General features: G+C 36.9%; 1 protein-coding gene across 1 annotated transcript; it reads left to right on the top strand.

Annotated features, from left to right (window-relative positions):
- Positions 1-1,014: 1,014 nt before the first annotated feature.
- SEC61A2 (Sec61 alpha 2 subunit (S. cerevisiae)) lies at positions 1,015-16,167 on the top strand (the record flags this gene model as incomplete). The annotated part of the gene is made up of 11 exons (XM_009583351.1): positions 1,015-1,092; positions 5,002-5,067; positions 6,934-7,012; positions 10,932-11,063; positions 11,207-11,316; positions 11,936-12,089; positions 13,050-13,210; positions 14,261-14,458; positions 14,668-14,859; positions 15,010-15,086; positions 15,786-16,167. Coding segments are annotated over 11 exons (1,434 nt in total), but the record flags the coding sequence as incomplete, so codon positions are not given.
- Between the last annotated feature and the right edge of the window lie 214 nt (positions 16,168-16,381).

Raw genomic sequence — 16,381 nt, 5'->3', positions numbered from 1 at the left:
GGCCGGGGAGGCGGCGGTAGCGGGGCACCCTCCTCCCGAGCGGGTTTCCTTGCTGCCGGGCAGAGACGAGTCACCGCTTGGCACCGCTTTATGCTGGGTTATCTTTTTTCCCGCTGGCCTTAATATTTTAACGCGGGAGCCGTGCCGCCTTTTGTGGAGCAAGATGCCTCTTCTGATGAGCTATCTCAGGGCTTGGAATAAATAAAGGAGAAATATGTGACAGCAAAGTGTAAAAGTAAACGTGGCATTTCGACCAAAATGTTACTTAACTTGGCTTGCAGTATAATAAATGCATTTTCTTTGATGATTGTTTTCTGTGGCTGTCAGAATGTGTTGGGGCTGGGAATAATGTACAAGTTTTGGAGAGCAAATTCTCCACCAAGCACATGTGCTTTGATTTTCTTTTTTTTTTTTTCTTCCCAGAAAAAGAGCTCAAACTGTTGAGCTTCACAGTTTCTCCTTTAAAAGCATAGAGAGATGTATGAAAGTTAAAATAAAATCTGCCAAAGTGCTGACCAGAATAAGTGTTGCAGGGATTTAAATCACAATTTCTAAACATATTTTAGTGATTGAATTATTTTCTCAGTAAATACTTCTGTAAAACACAAGATAATCTCCACATGGATACTTTTTGATGTCAGTATCCTTTGCTTCTGTGTTTAACTAGCACAGACTGATACTGGGTCATTTATTTTTAGATGAAATACAATTTAGTTCACTTGTGGTAATATATACAGTGCTGCTTCTCATCTAAAATGATTCCAGCTGTGGAAAAAAGGATGGGTCAAATCTGATGAGAAAAAGAATTCTCTTTCACATTTTTGCCTTGTTTTCAACTGTTTTAAGAAGAGGGCATTAGTTTTCAGACATTGAATTAGAGTGTGTGTTGATGAAATAATTCACTTATAAAGTTTTTTCCCCTAAAAGTTAAATAAAGTTGTATGAAGTTTTGTAAATTCGTAAAGGTTCATTAATATATTTTTCTCTCTTCTTTTGTGTGTGTGTGTGTGTTTTTCTGAAACAGTAAAATTTTTAGAAGTTATTAAGCCATTCTGTGCAGTGTTACCTGAAATCCAGAAACCGGAAAGAAAAGTGAGTGCCACATTATGTTCTTACTTTTATTGGCTCAAAGATAAGAGAATATTGTGATATTCAAGTTCACACTTCAATATAAATACAGACAGCGGGCCCTAAAGTAGGACGTATTCTTTGGAGGAGGGGGAGTCCATGTTAAGGTAGAAGATTACCATGATGATGAATTCTTAAAAGCCTTCTGATAAGTTGTTCCACTTGGTAATTATGCTAACTAATTTTTTTTTAAAAAGTCTCATCTCTAGACTAGGTTTATTTAGTTTCAGCTCCATATGATTGGATCTATTTTAATATACTAGAACAGAGTTTTCAAGCTTTTTTTTCCCTGTGGATACCACTGTTGGCTTTGAGTACTGGTCACAACTCTGGGCTGTGAGCCGGCTTATATATTACTTTGAAAAGGCTTACGCTGTAACTGAGGCACCAGAAATTTAGTTCTTCCTTTCCCACAAAATATTTCCTACTCCCATAGCTGTGGTTCACCTTGATGAAGTGGGAAAGTGATCTGTGATATAGTTCAGGTAATTGCTCCCTGTGCACCTACTGGATATGACACTTTTCTTTGTTCTGAAATCAGTGAACTGAGTTCATTTACAGCTGATCTCTCTATTCCCCTAGCCCTAGAAACTCCTCCCATGTCTTGGAACATTTTCTAGATTAAAATTAGTTAATTTCTACAGATCAGAAAGAGGCCTGCCTTGTCAAAAAAAAAAACCCACACTGTTTTTTACTTCCAAAACTCAAGCAAGCACATATCGCCTAGGTGACAAAGGTTCTAATTAGAGTAACAAATTTACTTAATACTCATTGTCATGACTGGCATGAAAATTCCTTAAGAGCTAAATGTTGATTTTTATATTCTTAAAAGGAAATGCATAGCTGGGAACATCACCATCTGAGAGAATGTTGTTGATGAGAGATTCCTGAAGTTTAGGACTGGATGCAGAGATGTTTGTGCCAGTAACCATAGCTGAGCCTGCTGGATTGAATGGAGAAGACACAGTAAAAACTGCTGATTATTCCCCTCTGGAATTGATTTTTAAAAAGATTAGGATTTATCCCCTGGCTCTTTGCTCCATCTGTCTTTCCGTGTTGCTTTCCACCATCTTTCCCTCTTGGGACAGGTTTCCAAACAAATTATTTAGGTCAGACAAAGGCATCTTCAGAGCAGGAATTTCCAGAGCCAGACCCTGTGCTAAGATTTGGATGCACCAGATCTGGGTGGAAGGAACCCATCTTTTTTTCTGCACTGGTGAACCTTCGTGCAATCTTCTGGTGCTGATTTATGGCATATCCGTGATTAGTTGGTTATATCCATCGCATTTTTGTCTGGTGAAGTGGATGGGAAGAGGAAGCTAAGACAAATTTACACATATTGATGTTTCTGTAAAGCTCATCGACAGTTGTGATTTTTCTCTTGGTTTTTTTCCACCTCCCTTTCTATTTGCCGGAGAGGAAGAGGGGCTCAGTCTGCCCACGTCCTCCATCAGCAGGTGAAGGATGCCCAGAGGGGTGCCAAGATCCCCGTCCTCGCTATTTGGGTCATTTTGTCTTTATTACTATCTAGGTTGCTGTCTAGGCAATGACTGCCAGTTGTCAGCTTTGTACAAATTTGAAGTGAAAATATAATTGGGAACATCTTTCCTAGACTGAAGAGCCCTTTGACTGTTTTAAGTTATGTTCCTTGCTTGTGTGTAGTCTATCAAGTGACCTAGTTCATTCTATATTACTGTAATTCTTTGTTATTTATTGTTTTCTTACAAGCTGTCACTGGCAGACATCATTAGTAATGGCTTTAGTGGGTTGGTTAAGGCCAGGACAACAAATGAAGATAACAAAATAGAAAAAGAAATGTATTTTCTCTAAACTTGTATTGACTGTTAAGCGAAGATGAAGTTTTGATTCAGTTGGGCTCTCATTGAATCATTTTGCCATTATTGTTGATGAGGGAAGTGGGCTTTTTCTGTCACTAGGGAATGTTGCTTTTGTGTTTTGGCCAACTTGATAAGCAGAAGCAATTGCTACTTTTTGTAGTTAGTTGTATCGGTTCATATTTCCCTCATATGCACAGATTTTTCTAAGTAGAACACGCTGTTCAGAACACCAAGAAGATGATGCTTAAGTCCCTTCATTTTCACAAGTTTTAAGAAAAACATCAAAGGAATAAAATGTCCAATTGAATCAGATCAGATGATGAAATGTACTGTCCCTGTGCTTGTTATCATTTGTTACTGGAGCATTTTGGTACCAGTCTATATTTTGCTGTTCCTGGCATATGGATTCGGATGCCTCTTTTTTCTTTTTTGTCTTTTTGAATCATAGAGGCTGTTTTCCTTGTGAATAACTGTGGTTTGGGTGATGCAGAATTTCTCTAATGCTCATATTCATCGCAGTTACAGAGAGAGCCAGAGCAATTGTAGAGCTTGACCGATACCTCAGAAGCTAAGGTTAACTGTTGGGTTGCAGAGATAATTTGGTTAAGCATTTTTCTTTTTAGAAGTCTGTACTTAAAATCTGAATTGTAGAATTCAAACAGCACTTGGTAAAGTGGGTCAGCACTGCATAAAGTCTAACACAAGATACTGTTTGGATTTATTTGCTGCTGTCACTATTTTTCTTTTTTTAACTTTGTACTGTAAGTATTTTTAGCATCTGGCCTCTTTTAAAAGAGTGAGGCGGTATCAGGAAATAAATTACTGGGATTATTTTGCTTCTAAGTAAGTGCATGATTTCACTTATAAAGATACAGACTACTTCTGGGTTTTCTTTTGCTTGAGAAACTGTGCTGCTGCATTGGTTTGTAGTTTCTCATTTGTGGGTGTTCAGTATTTATAAAACCAGGCACTAATTCTTTTTCTTGTTACTTCTCTACAGGCAGATTCAGTGGTTGGAGGCAGAGAGCTAGTATTTCCGCTGTATCTATCTTATATGTTAGTTCATGTCACGTTTTAGTAGCTGCTGTACTCTTGCCTACAGTGAACACACTTATCCTAATGTTTACGGTCCATGGAGGAGAAGTGGGAACTTGAGCCTAACACTGCATCTTAGCTCGCTCTGGTCTCTTCAAGTGCATTTCTTTCTGTCTCGTGCTTTGAGTAATCCTCTGGTTCGAACTTAAATCTTGTGATTCTTCTCTTCTTGCACCTGGCACTAGTTACAGTTGCCTCAAATGTTGTGACCCTGAGATTCTCTTCAATGTATTAGTGACTAATGATCATTGATCTGACATTCTTTTTAAAGTAATATATAATCTACATCGATAAAAATACTTTGGAGGGAAAAAAAGAGTCTTTAAAAATTATTTTGTGGTCTCTGTCCATGAACATAGTGGTGAATTTAAGCTTCCTCTAGCTCCCTTTGAAGAACTTAATTCTAAATATTTTTAATTGCTGTCCAAAACTCATGGTTCTTCTAGTTTTTATCACTTGTCTTCACAGTGGTTAAATCTCTTTAAAAACTTTATAGTGCTTTAGTTTAATAACTTCCAGCCTTACAAAACAGTGCCTCCAATCTGTTGAAGCCTAGAGCACTGATCACCGAAGATAATTTTTTGTGCATTAATCTTTCATGTTTGTTCTGGTATGTCCATGGTTTTAGCCATACTGTTCCTTCTCTGTAAATACCCACTGTATTAGAATAGTATATATAAAATATATTCTATTGACTGAATGTCAGCTATGCTGTCTGCCAGATCCCATATAAGTTTTCTTTGACTACACAGAAGCCCATGACTGTCTCTCTCTATAAAATCTGAAATCCCATTAAAAATAAATTCTAATGAGAAATTAGCCTTCTAGTTCAATATCTTTGCATTTAATTCTGAATGATAGAGCATTTAGTACTAATGTGAGAGTACAGTGAAAATTCTACACATAGTGAACACATTCATCTCTACAATCTGTTCTGTAGATCCAGTTCAGAGAGAAGGTACTATGGACGGCTATCACGCTCTTCATTTTCTTAGTGTGCTGCCAGGTAGGTATTGATGTTTTCTGTGTTTCAGAAAGTGTGCGTTCTGTACATCTAAAATAGAATGCTAAAACTATAAGAAGTTCTTGTTTCATGTTGACCTGCCAGTTTCAGTTATGTATTTTTATGGTTAAGTATTTAGTTAAAGAAATCTGATTCTCTCAAATAGTCTTTATTATTGATTGTGTATGTTCTCAGAAACTAATGCTTTCTATTTAGTCTGAAATACATAACGTTTTTTCTTGTTATATGAAAGGTCCTATCAAATGATGATACTGGCTGCAGGGTAAACAGCCAAGGTAATTATTCATTGAGTAGTCTAAACAAACTGGGCAATATTATGAGTTCTTTACCCTCTGTTCATAGATAAATTTAAATTTTAGTAGTAACAAGTTTGAAAGTGAAATAAAGTGACTGGTTTTACCTGCTTTCTCTTGAACAAGCTGATGCGTTGTAAAGATTGCAGAAAAATGTTTTTCTGAGGTGTTTAGGTTGACATTTAGAACTTGTTTTTTTGTCAATATACTGGCAAAGATGTTAGCTAAAACCCTTCCAAAACACAGGTCTTCGTAAACATTTACGTGATCTTTATTACTCACAGTTGCAGGAGTTCCTAGAACCTGTACCTGGGTTGTAAACAGATAGTGTTGTTTGTTTTTTAAAGAATACTTAGATATTGCAGAAAATGCAAATCCATGTATTAGTTGATATATATTTTTTTAGAATTTTTAGATCTCTTAGAACATTTAAAATGAACTGTACATCTGCAGAACTAGGCTTTTTGGGTTATGTTTATTAACTTACCCATTCCAGACTCTGGAGCAGTAGTTCAATAATGTTTGTTTACAACTCTGAAGGACTGTTGAAAGGCTAAAACCCAGCTCTTGTACCTACCTGGTTTTTTGGAAGGAGGAGGTGGGAATAATACTAGAGCTAGAAGAACATGTAGTTTATCTGTGTTTCCTAGCTGCTGGATATATGCGTAATTAAGATTTTGAATCTATACAAAAGATTATAGTAGTTGAATAGGAAATCAGATGGTATAGACTAGAGTTTTCAGGAATTAATCTGTGAGATTGCCTGGATTCCTTGTCTACTGTTTTTTGTGATTCAGAAGAGTTTTAAAGAGCTCAAAATCCCTCAGTATTGACATATAGAACATTGGAGGTTTTGTATAAACTTGGCTAACTTTGACAGTTCCGTATGGGATATTTTAAAACATATTCTCAGCTGTAGAATTTGAATATTTCAACTTGGTGGAGGAAGATACTTCCATTGTAGTTTATGCTTTAATTTGTACTGAAAAGAAATTCTGTTTAGGACCGTTTAAAAAAAATAAAAAACCTGCTTTCTTCTGTCTTCTCAAAGATGTTTTGCTACAGTTTTCTCTCTCTTTTTTTTTTTTTTAACTCAAAATTGCTGCAAAAATTTTGGTGAAATAAGTAGTGGAATATCATCTAATATTTTTCCCCATTCTGTTAATGATTTGTGGTGGCTAACCTATTTATATTACGCTTTTTCTGTTCTTTTGGGGGGTTATAGTACTCCAGAACTGCATATATCAGGCATTTACATCTTCAACTTCAGTAATCTGGTTTATGTGCCCTGACTCTTCTTTCTAGGGGTTTCTGCTTTTTCCTGTAGGGGACGGTCTTAGTTTACATAGTTTAGTGCTCTGAGTCATATCCCAGTTGAAGGATTACAATAGATGGTGTCAGTATATCTGTTACTGTATGCTCTGGTTTAATTTTAAAAAAAGTTGGTATAAATTATATTGAACAGTGTAACAGTTGAATCATTACACGTTAAGATTTTTGGATTAATGCAAGCTTTCTTTGTATATCTGCTTAATACCGCTGTGCACTTTGACAGATACCTTTGTTTGGAATCATGTCATCAGATTCTGCAGATCCGTTCTATTGGATGCGAGTCATTCTTGCGTCAAACAGAGGTTAGTAGATTATTCCTTTCTCTGTTTTGTAGCGATATAAACAGACCAGGAGAAAAATGGTTGGCTGTTAAATTTCATACAACCCAGATGTCATGTTGAAACACTTTGTAAAGTTCTTAACACAGACGTAATTAAAATTCACTGATACTTGAGGAGTTCTTCATCTTAGGAATAGGGTTTCCTTTGATGTGCAGATGAGATTGATCTTGATTCTCAAGTTTTGGGATGATTCTGTTTCGAATTGTAGAGCTGTCTCTTTCTGATTGATATATGGGACAGGGAATCTTCTGCCCCACCACTTATGAGCAGCACTAATGTGAAGTATGAGAGTGTTGACTAGAAAATACCTTATGTGTGCAAGTCAGTTATGCCTCATAATATTTTGGCAACATTATGGGTGAGTAATTTTATAGGTGGGAAAGCTAAGGACAGAGATGATGAGGCTTATAGTTTAGCAAAGCCAAACTAACTTATTTTAGAATTGACAAGTGGGTTCCAACCAAATGTATAAGAAGACTTAAACTAATGCTAGACGTCTAAAACTTAAGATGTGTGACCTGGCATGAGGACACAGACCTCATCTGTGTCATAGAAAATTGGCTGGAAGTAAGAAAATCAATGGAACCCTCTAATGTGAAGGTACAAATTATTTAAGAATGGCATATTTTGTCACACCAGTGAAGATAATAAATTGAGGTAAATAAGTTAGCTATTTCAAACTCTACTGCAGAATGTGCATGTAAAAATTCTGTGTCTCACTAGCAGTGTGTGGCAATATGCTACCCACTACCCAGACAGAATGATAACAGTGGCCAAGAAAAGACTAGAGAGGCTGTAAAGGCAACAAAAAGCCCGAGTGGGAAGGTTAATTTATGCCTGTCAACTGACTGGATGTCATTGGAGGATGTGAGGTCAAGACTGAAGTTTTTGACATCCTAATTTTCTTGCTGTTGGAGAAGTAGAGATTTCTGTGAGAGATGACATTATATTTAACATAGTACTGAACAGCGTGTAGACTGTAGGATGCAAGTAGGAAAGAACCACGTTATAATAATGACTTCAATGCTCTCACGTTTTACATTTTGATAGCAGGGAAAACACTGGAAAAAAAAAAGAAAAAAATAATTGTGTAATAATGATTAACATTTTTAAAAATTAGAACTGAAATGAGGACTCTGGTAGTTAGGCAGGAATGAGCACTCCAGACAATAGGGGAGGTGCTCAAAAACCCTTTGTTAAATTCAGATTACTTATTAAAGGCTCTTTGGGAAATTAAGCTATTGTGGGATAAAAGGGAAGACCTAATGGCTTAAGAACTAGTTGAAAAGATCAGAAGAAATGTCTGTACAAATCTGTAAGGTGCCACAAATTGAATATTGCATGCAGTTCTAATCTACCATGCCACAGAGGATATAGTGTAACTGAAAAAAAAAAAGCTCGGGAAAAGGCACCAGGGAGAATCTAAGGTAGATATTAATCTATAGAAAGAAATCCTAAAAAATAAAATTGCCATGAAATGTGTGTAACCCAAATGTCTTTTAAGTCTTCATCTCTGGAAAAAAGCAGATAGGGAACGGATAGTCACTTTTTCCTTATACTGTAAGAGGGAAGGGGCAGCCAATGGTGGTATTAAGCAGCACATGTAACTCAAAGTTTCTGAATAAATTACTGGCAGAAGTTGCCAGAAGCAGTTTCTTAATAAATGACTGATATATGGGAAAAGAGAAATACAGAATGATACTTCCCCCAAAGAAGGGGCCCCTTTCAGAGGTGGGGTGTGAGGATAGATAAGCTTCTAGGCTCATCAGCTATCAATATACTGTTTCTACTTCTTTTCATCTTCCATGTGACCTTACAGACCACGCTTCCCCTGTCACTGGTTCTTGTTGAGACTTTACAAGTCTGCATAGGCTAAATAGTTTTTTTATTAATAATTTTCTTGATAATTTTATGATGGAACACTACTACATGTGAGAGCAGAGTTACATTTAAATGTACAGAATTGAAAAGAATTGTAAGCTGATTCTCTTTTGAATCTCCCTGGTGGCTATTGTGACTTAAATGCACAGAAAAAATGTGCATTATTTATGTCCCTTGAGTGACCATGTAAAAGATGGTAATGAAGTAATTTGATCTGGCTTAATTGAATATTAAACTTGTAAAATGTGTCCTTACCCAAACTTTTTTTCTTTAAGGTTCCCACTTGGGAAATGTGGAAAGTTTTATCTCTTGGTAGTTCTAGTTTCTTAATTTTCATCCAGATTTTCAACGTTTTGGTTTTTTAAGCTTTCAACATCTTCAGATAGGAGAAAAATTTCTGGTATTAGCTGAGGACAAATTAAATTTCAAAAAGTAATCTCTTTATAATGCTGTTGCTCCAAAAAGGTGACGTGGAAGAATGTTTCTGTATTGAGATGGGAGAGTATATTGTACAGGCAAGAGGCGGGCTATTTTCCTGAGTTTAATTGCTTGGTGTACATTCAGTTCAGCTCCCATACCGCATTATAATATAACTCAAGCAGGTATCAGTACTTGAACAAGACCTTGCTGAGAATATTTCTAAATTAGAGTATCGGGTGGTAGTTCTGGTGTTAAACCACAACACAGGTGCATCAGTCTGAGGATGCAAGCAAAGTGAGTGATGCCCCAGTTTTTATTACACCAGATTAAGTGATTAGGAGGGGAAACCAGGCAGTTTTTCTGGAATATACACTTATGTGCTGCAGCGGTAGTGTTTAATGGAGTTATATCGCCCTGTTCGAGTTGTATGCAGTTGGAAGTTGAAACCTCGGTGACATTGCGCCAGTAGGTGAATTGGCAGAGTAGAATATCTTAATGACATGTGTTTGTTTTATTAAGAACTAGTTTAATCCTAAACTTCTGTGCTCTTAGCTAGAGTCAGGGATTCCAAGAGTGGTGTTTTCAGCCACTGTGGATCTGCAGCATCTTTCTTGTGGTTTTCAAAACTAAACTTTTGGAAAATGTGACAGTTGAAGCACTGACAGAGTAAACAACCAGGGACAAGATGCTTTTCAGTGAAAGGTTCCTTGATATGATATGCCAAAAAACTGAGCTTCAGTGTGCATTGACCTTTAGTGTTAGCATGGTTTCACAAAAATATTTGGAGCGAAAAGCTACATAGGTTTCTCATGCTGCCTTCAACATTACAGATTTTAACACAGCAGCCTTCTTTTGTGAGGAGATAACGGTCTTTATTTTGATCGTACCTGTACTGGAATATACATGTTTGAAACTGTCCTGGTTTTGGCTGGGATAGAGTTGATTTTCTTCCTAGTAGCTGATATAGTGCTGTGTTTTGGATTTAGTATGAGAAGAATGTTGATAACACACTGATGTTTTAGTTGTTGCTAAGTAGTATTTCCTCTAGTCAAGGACTTTTCAGCTTCCCATGCTTTGCCAGGTGCACAAGAAGCTGGGAGGGAGCATAGCCAGGACAGCTAACCCAACTGGCCAGTGGGGTATTCCATACCATATGACGTCACGCTCAGTATATAAACTAGGGGGAGTTGGCCGGGGAGCAGTGACTGCTGCTCGGGAACTGGCTGGGCATCGGTCAGCAGGTGGTGAGCAACTGTATTGTGCATCACTTATTTTGTATATTCTATCATTATTATTATTATTATTTTTCCTTCCTTTTTTTTAACCTGTCTTTATCTCAATCCCCGAATTTTTTTTTTTTTTTCCCCGATTCTCTCCCCCATCCCACTGAGGGGAGCGGGGGGAATGGGCGAGCGGCTGTGTGGTGTTTGCCTGCCTTCTGGGTTAAACCACAACAGAAGTGTTATGAAAAATATTCCTTATAGGTCAGAAACCTTTCAACAGACCTAATATCCTCAGAGTATAATTCTGTAGGGGAGATGCTTGAATGGCAATTGTATTAATTTTTCTTCCTGTTTAGGTACTTTGATGGAATTAGGTATCTCACCCATTGTGACATCTGGTTTGATCATGCAGCTGCTAGCTGGAGCGAAGATCATTGAAGTTGGTGATACTCCAAAAGACAGAGCCTTGTTCAACGGAGCTCAGAAATGTAAGCACTGTTCCAATTAAAATTAATAAGCGTATTTTTATTCTTGGGAAAGCAGCCTGCCTAAGTGATACTAGATGTGAGATTTCTTTGGTAGGTGATTTCAGCAGATTTTTTTAAAGGATTTGCTTTCTCTCTTGTTTTAGTATTTGGGATGATTATTACCATTGGGCAAGCCATTGTGTATGTTATGACTGGAATGTATGGAGGTACTGCTGAAATGGGTGCTGGAATTTGTCTTCTTATTATAATTCAGGTTTGTAATGAGCTATTATGTGTGTAACTGAGGCTAGTTAGATGCAGCGTAGCTGGAAGGAAAAACCTTTCTATGTCTGGTTGCCATTTATTTATTTATTTTTAATGCTGTAAAGCATCATCCTTTATATCTGTCTGTCTATATATGAGAAATTCTAAATAGTCCATAAAGGGGGAGAAAGTTGGGATAGTTAATACCAAAAATGTTTCAGATAGGAGTGGCTGTTTGATTCAAGATACAGGTATTAGTAGACTTTGAAAGCAGTAGCTGCTGTTGAGTACCATGGAGGACTTCTCACTAAACGGCACAGATGCAGCTTTGAGACATTATCCTGTAAAGCAAAGCAGTAAATGCACAAACTTAAACACTTTTTTGAAAAAAGTGCTTGCTGAGTAATCTGTTTGCTAGCATCAGTGTTGAAAAGTCACAGAGATCATTGCCAGGTGAGATGCACAAGCATTTGTACGTGAGAGGGCAAAAATACTGCATGAATGATGTTTAGATGAAAAACTTAACGATCACTCTCCAACATGATGAAAATACTGAAGCAGGGAATTAATACATAATTCTTGACTTGATTTATTCTTGTTTCTGCTCAGTTTTGTTTCTTTTCCCACAGCTGTTTGTTGCTGGTTTGATTGTGTTGCTGTTAGATGAGTTGCTACAGAAAGGTTATGGCTTAGGGTCTGGTATTTCCCTGTTTATTGCTACCAATATCTGTGAAACCATTGTCTGGAAGGCTTTTAGTCCCACTACCATCAACACTGGCAGAGGTACGTGTGCAATTACGATTAGTTACAACATGTTTCAGTGGACGTATACTATATGTAAACTCTCAGGTGTTTATTGGAAGGATATTAAAAAAAATGTTTTAATGTGTGTTGATTAACTTCTAAAGTCAATTTTCTAACATTGAAGATGAAAATGTTGTCTAACTTACGTAAAGATCAAAAATGTACAAGTTTGCCTTTGCTGATTTGAATTTCAGTAGTTAAAAAGGGACTTGAAGCCCTTGACTGAAGATTTTTGGATTTCCAAACCGAAATAGTCTTGTTTTAGCATCTTTTAGTCGATAGAAATAGAGAAGGTAAGAAATTCTGTATGTTCAGAGGAGTTGTTTATGATCCAACTGTTGTTGGTTGCTACAGGATACTTTTATAGTTGGTGCCTCAAACTATTTTAAGCTGGTTGATTCTTCAAAGACTACCATCTCTTCTTTCCTCAGCCAGTCTTTGACATCAGGTTGTCCCGAGACCCTAGAAATACCAAGCTAAGATACAGCCTGTTTGCATCAAGAAGTTAACTAGTTTAATGCATACATTTGAAATCCTGAGCCATGTTTTTAGTTTGCGTTCATTTTCACCTGATTTTTAGTAGTTCTGTCTATTGCGTTTATTACTGCTTTTCTAAAGCTATTTTTCTCCTCGTTTATTATTTCTTCCAGTCATCCTCCTGCCCCCCAAAAAGAAAGAAAAACAGTATTCTATCATGTGTGTGACTTGGGGTTTTTTGTTTGTTTGTTTTTTAACCAGGAATGTTTTGGTAGATTATTCTACATTCTATAAGCTAAAACAGAATCCCATATTGTGATATATTTGTTGTAACAAGATTTATGTCCTATTGTATCTGATTTTATATGTGTCGTTCTTAAAATTTCCAAAAGAAAGATACTATTTTTTAAAATGTTTTTAATTTACAGATTAAAAATTCTTTTCCTTTTTTTCTTCGTGCAGGAACAGAGTTTGAGGGTGCTGTGATTGCATTATTTCATCTTCTGGCTACACGAACTGACAAAGTCCGGGCTTTGCGGGAGGCTTTTTACCGACAGAATTTGCCCAATCTCATGAATCTGATTGCTACAGTATTTGTATTTGCTGTAGTCATATATTTTCAGGTAAAATGAGAAATTCCTTATAGTACCTCTGCAACTGCATAGGTAGAAGTGCATGGACCCTAGACACTGCAGTCATTGGGAAAAAATGCAAAAGTTAAACTAGAGTAACTGAAGTAGTTTAGCTTTGAGTAAGGACCTCTCTTTATTTCAATATTGTTATTTCGGTAACATACATCTGTGACAGTACAGCTGTTAAATTTTATAGCCAGACGTACTTGTACTCAGGCAGTGATGTAATCACACATTCCATTAAATGTCATACACACTATGAGAGTATTTTCACTATAACTGGATTCTGGAACTGCAGTGGTCGTATCACACAAATAATATACTTGATATTCATAGTTGACTTTAGCTCTGTCCAAAGGTATTCTTTTAAGAACCTTGTTTCTTTGGGGTGTGCATGATACAGATTTGTTCTAGAAAACACCCATGTAATTAATGCATAGCTTACTGTCTTTTCCCTAATTTTCTTGAAATACTTAGCTAGTGTTCCTTTTTAAATTTAAGTATTTACTAAAATGGACACTAAAGGAGATCCATATGGTGATTTTTTTTTTCTTTTTTGTGTTTGTGTGTGGCTAAAATGTGATTTTTTTTTTTTTTTTTTTTTTTAAGTCAGAGTGCTGGCAAAAAAAAAGAATTATCTGGTTTTCAAATCTATGTGGCATTTCTTGGGTCTACTCAGGTAGGAGCCTGCCCCAGAAAACAGAAGGCTGGCTTGCCACACACAAGTCTGCTGTTAACTGGCTAGTTAAGTTAAAAGCCATTAAAGGCTTTTATCAAACCCTATTCTATAAAGTGTATTTGGGAGGGATATAATTTAGCAGATGAGAGATAATGTTTATGTAAGAAGAATGTAATACAACCAAGCAGTAACACTTTTATAAATCTGTAAAATTTGTAATCTAGACTAGCAGAAAGCCTGTCTCAGACCTCGCACTACTTGTTTAACTAGCAAGAACTCTGTGGTCAGGAATAGCTTTAGGCATACTAGGAATACCTTGTGTCTTGGAAATAAGCTTGGTGCATTTGTGTTCTTTCCCATAGGGATTTCGTGTTGATTTACCTATCAAGTCTGCACGATATCGCGGACAGTACAGTAGCTATCCTATCAAGCTCTTTTATACCTCCAACATTCCCATCATTCTGCAGTCTGCCTTAGTTTCGAACCTCTATGTCATTTCCCAGATGTTGTCTGTTCGTTTTAGTGGCAACTTCTTGGTGAACTTATTAGGACAGTGGGCAGTAAGTATTTTACCACTTTTTTTAACTGCACATATGTTACTTCATTGTGAAACTTTGGTATTTAACCAGCAGAAAACTGGAAGACTTACTTTTTAACGTTTATATATAAAAGCTGTTTTAAACATCAAAGAGGAATTCCTCTTTAACAGGATGGGAATGCAAGAGATCTGTGAGAAATAGCTAATTGCCTTTTTCTTCCCCTCTCACAGGATGTCAGTGGCGGTGGCCCTGCTCGCTCTTATCCTGTTGGTGGCCTGTGCTACTACTTGTCCCCTCCAGAATCCATGGGTGCAATATTTGAGGATCCTGTCCATGTAATAGTTTATATAATATTTATGTTGGGATCCTGTGCGTTCTTCTCAAAGACTTGGATTGAGGTGTCTGGGTCATCAGCAAAAGATGTAGGTGTTCTGATAAACGTGCCTAAATGTTTTCAAACCCTGCCTCTAATTTAGAACTGACTAGCTACTAACTGATCAGTTATTACTCTGACTGAATATTGGGTGACTATGAAACACCGCAGCAGTTTCATAAAGTTATGTTTCTTGTAGGTTGCCAAGCAACTCAAAGAACAGCAAATGGTGATGAGAGGCCACAGGGATACTTCAATGGTTCACGAGCTTAACAGGTAAGGAAAGGCTGACTTCCAGCGGTGCTGCTGTACTGGGCGGTTCAGAGTGCTGGGGAGGTGTCAGCTGGAGCAGATACTCTCGGAAAAAGCTCTTTCCACTCAAATGTCAAGATTCTTCCCATTCAGCTGTCGCCTTTCATAGTAACGCAGAAGATGTTTATAGCAGTAGGTAAGAGATTAACCTGCAGTGTCTTTTGTTTAAGTGGCATAATGAGGGAACTTGGGTTGAATCTCTTCCATGTTTGTAAAAGGAAGATACCTTGATTTTTACAGGTGTTTAAGTTACCATTACTGAACTAAGATGACACTACAAAAGCGGTATTTTGTGCAGTATTGCAATGCCTGCAGATCTATATTGAAAGGTAGATTTATCCCTACGTATTTAAGTCAAAGCAGTTATTCTTGGTCCTGTGGAGGTTACATAGCGTGCATATACTTTTATACTTCTAACTGAAAAGCTTTGCCAGTGTTCAGTTATTCACACAGCTTTCCTATCAGTGAATATTTATTTTAGTTTTTACTTTGTGCAAATATGGAAGATAGTAAGAGCTAATGGCAGAGTTGCATTTGCAACGCTAAATTTGTTGCTCGATATTCTAGTTGGTTGTTTCAGTAGTAGGTGTATTGTTAGAATCCTTGGATGAAAATTCATGATTATGAGTACTTTTTTCTTTTGTCTTTTTTCCGTTGGTACAGGTATATCCCTACAGCAGCTGCGTTCGGTGGTTTGTGCATTGGTGCCCTTTCAGTATTGGCTGACTTTCTAGGAGCCATTGGGTCCGGCACTGGCATTCTGCTTGCAGTCACTATTATTTATCAGTATTTTGAAATATTTGTAAAAGAACAGGCTGAAGTTGGAGGAGTAGGTGCATTATTTTTCTAGATGTCCAAATATTTCATGGTTTGTGTGAAAGGGAAAGTATTTTGACAACATGCGTCATTTAGTCCAATAATGCTATTTTCTTTTTACTCGTTTTAAAGTGCTACGTGTCCCATTACTGTAACGGGCATTGAGCAGTGCCTGTGCGCAGCATTAGTACCAGCTGCCTTAAGAATAAAGTTTACATTATCTTGTTTAAGTATTATCTAGTGTTGCCTGTAATGCTGGAAACCAATTCATCTACCTTGCTGTTCAAACACTACAGTGAGATGGTAAAATGTATCAGTTTGATATCGGTAAACATTTTTGCACACAGCATTAAAATGTTAAATTTATTTCCCTGTCCTTAATAGGAAGAAATAAAATCTGAGTTCAGATTGCCACGTGCCAGTATTCTTGACAAAATTTATTT

This window comes from Fulmarus glacialis, unplaced genomic scaffold, assembly GCF_000690835.1.
Source record: "Fulmarus glacialis isolate BGI_N327 unplaced genomic scaffold, ASM69083v1 scaffold25718, whole genome shotgun sequence".
NCBI classification, from domain to species: Eukaryota; Metazoa; Chordata; class Aves; order Procellariiformes; family Procellariidae; genus Fulmarus; species Fulmarus glacialis.
The sequence above is the reverse complement of the archived record's forward strand: the minus strand, read 5'-3'. Positions and strand labels throughout refer to the sequence as shown.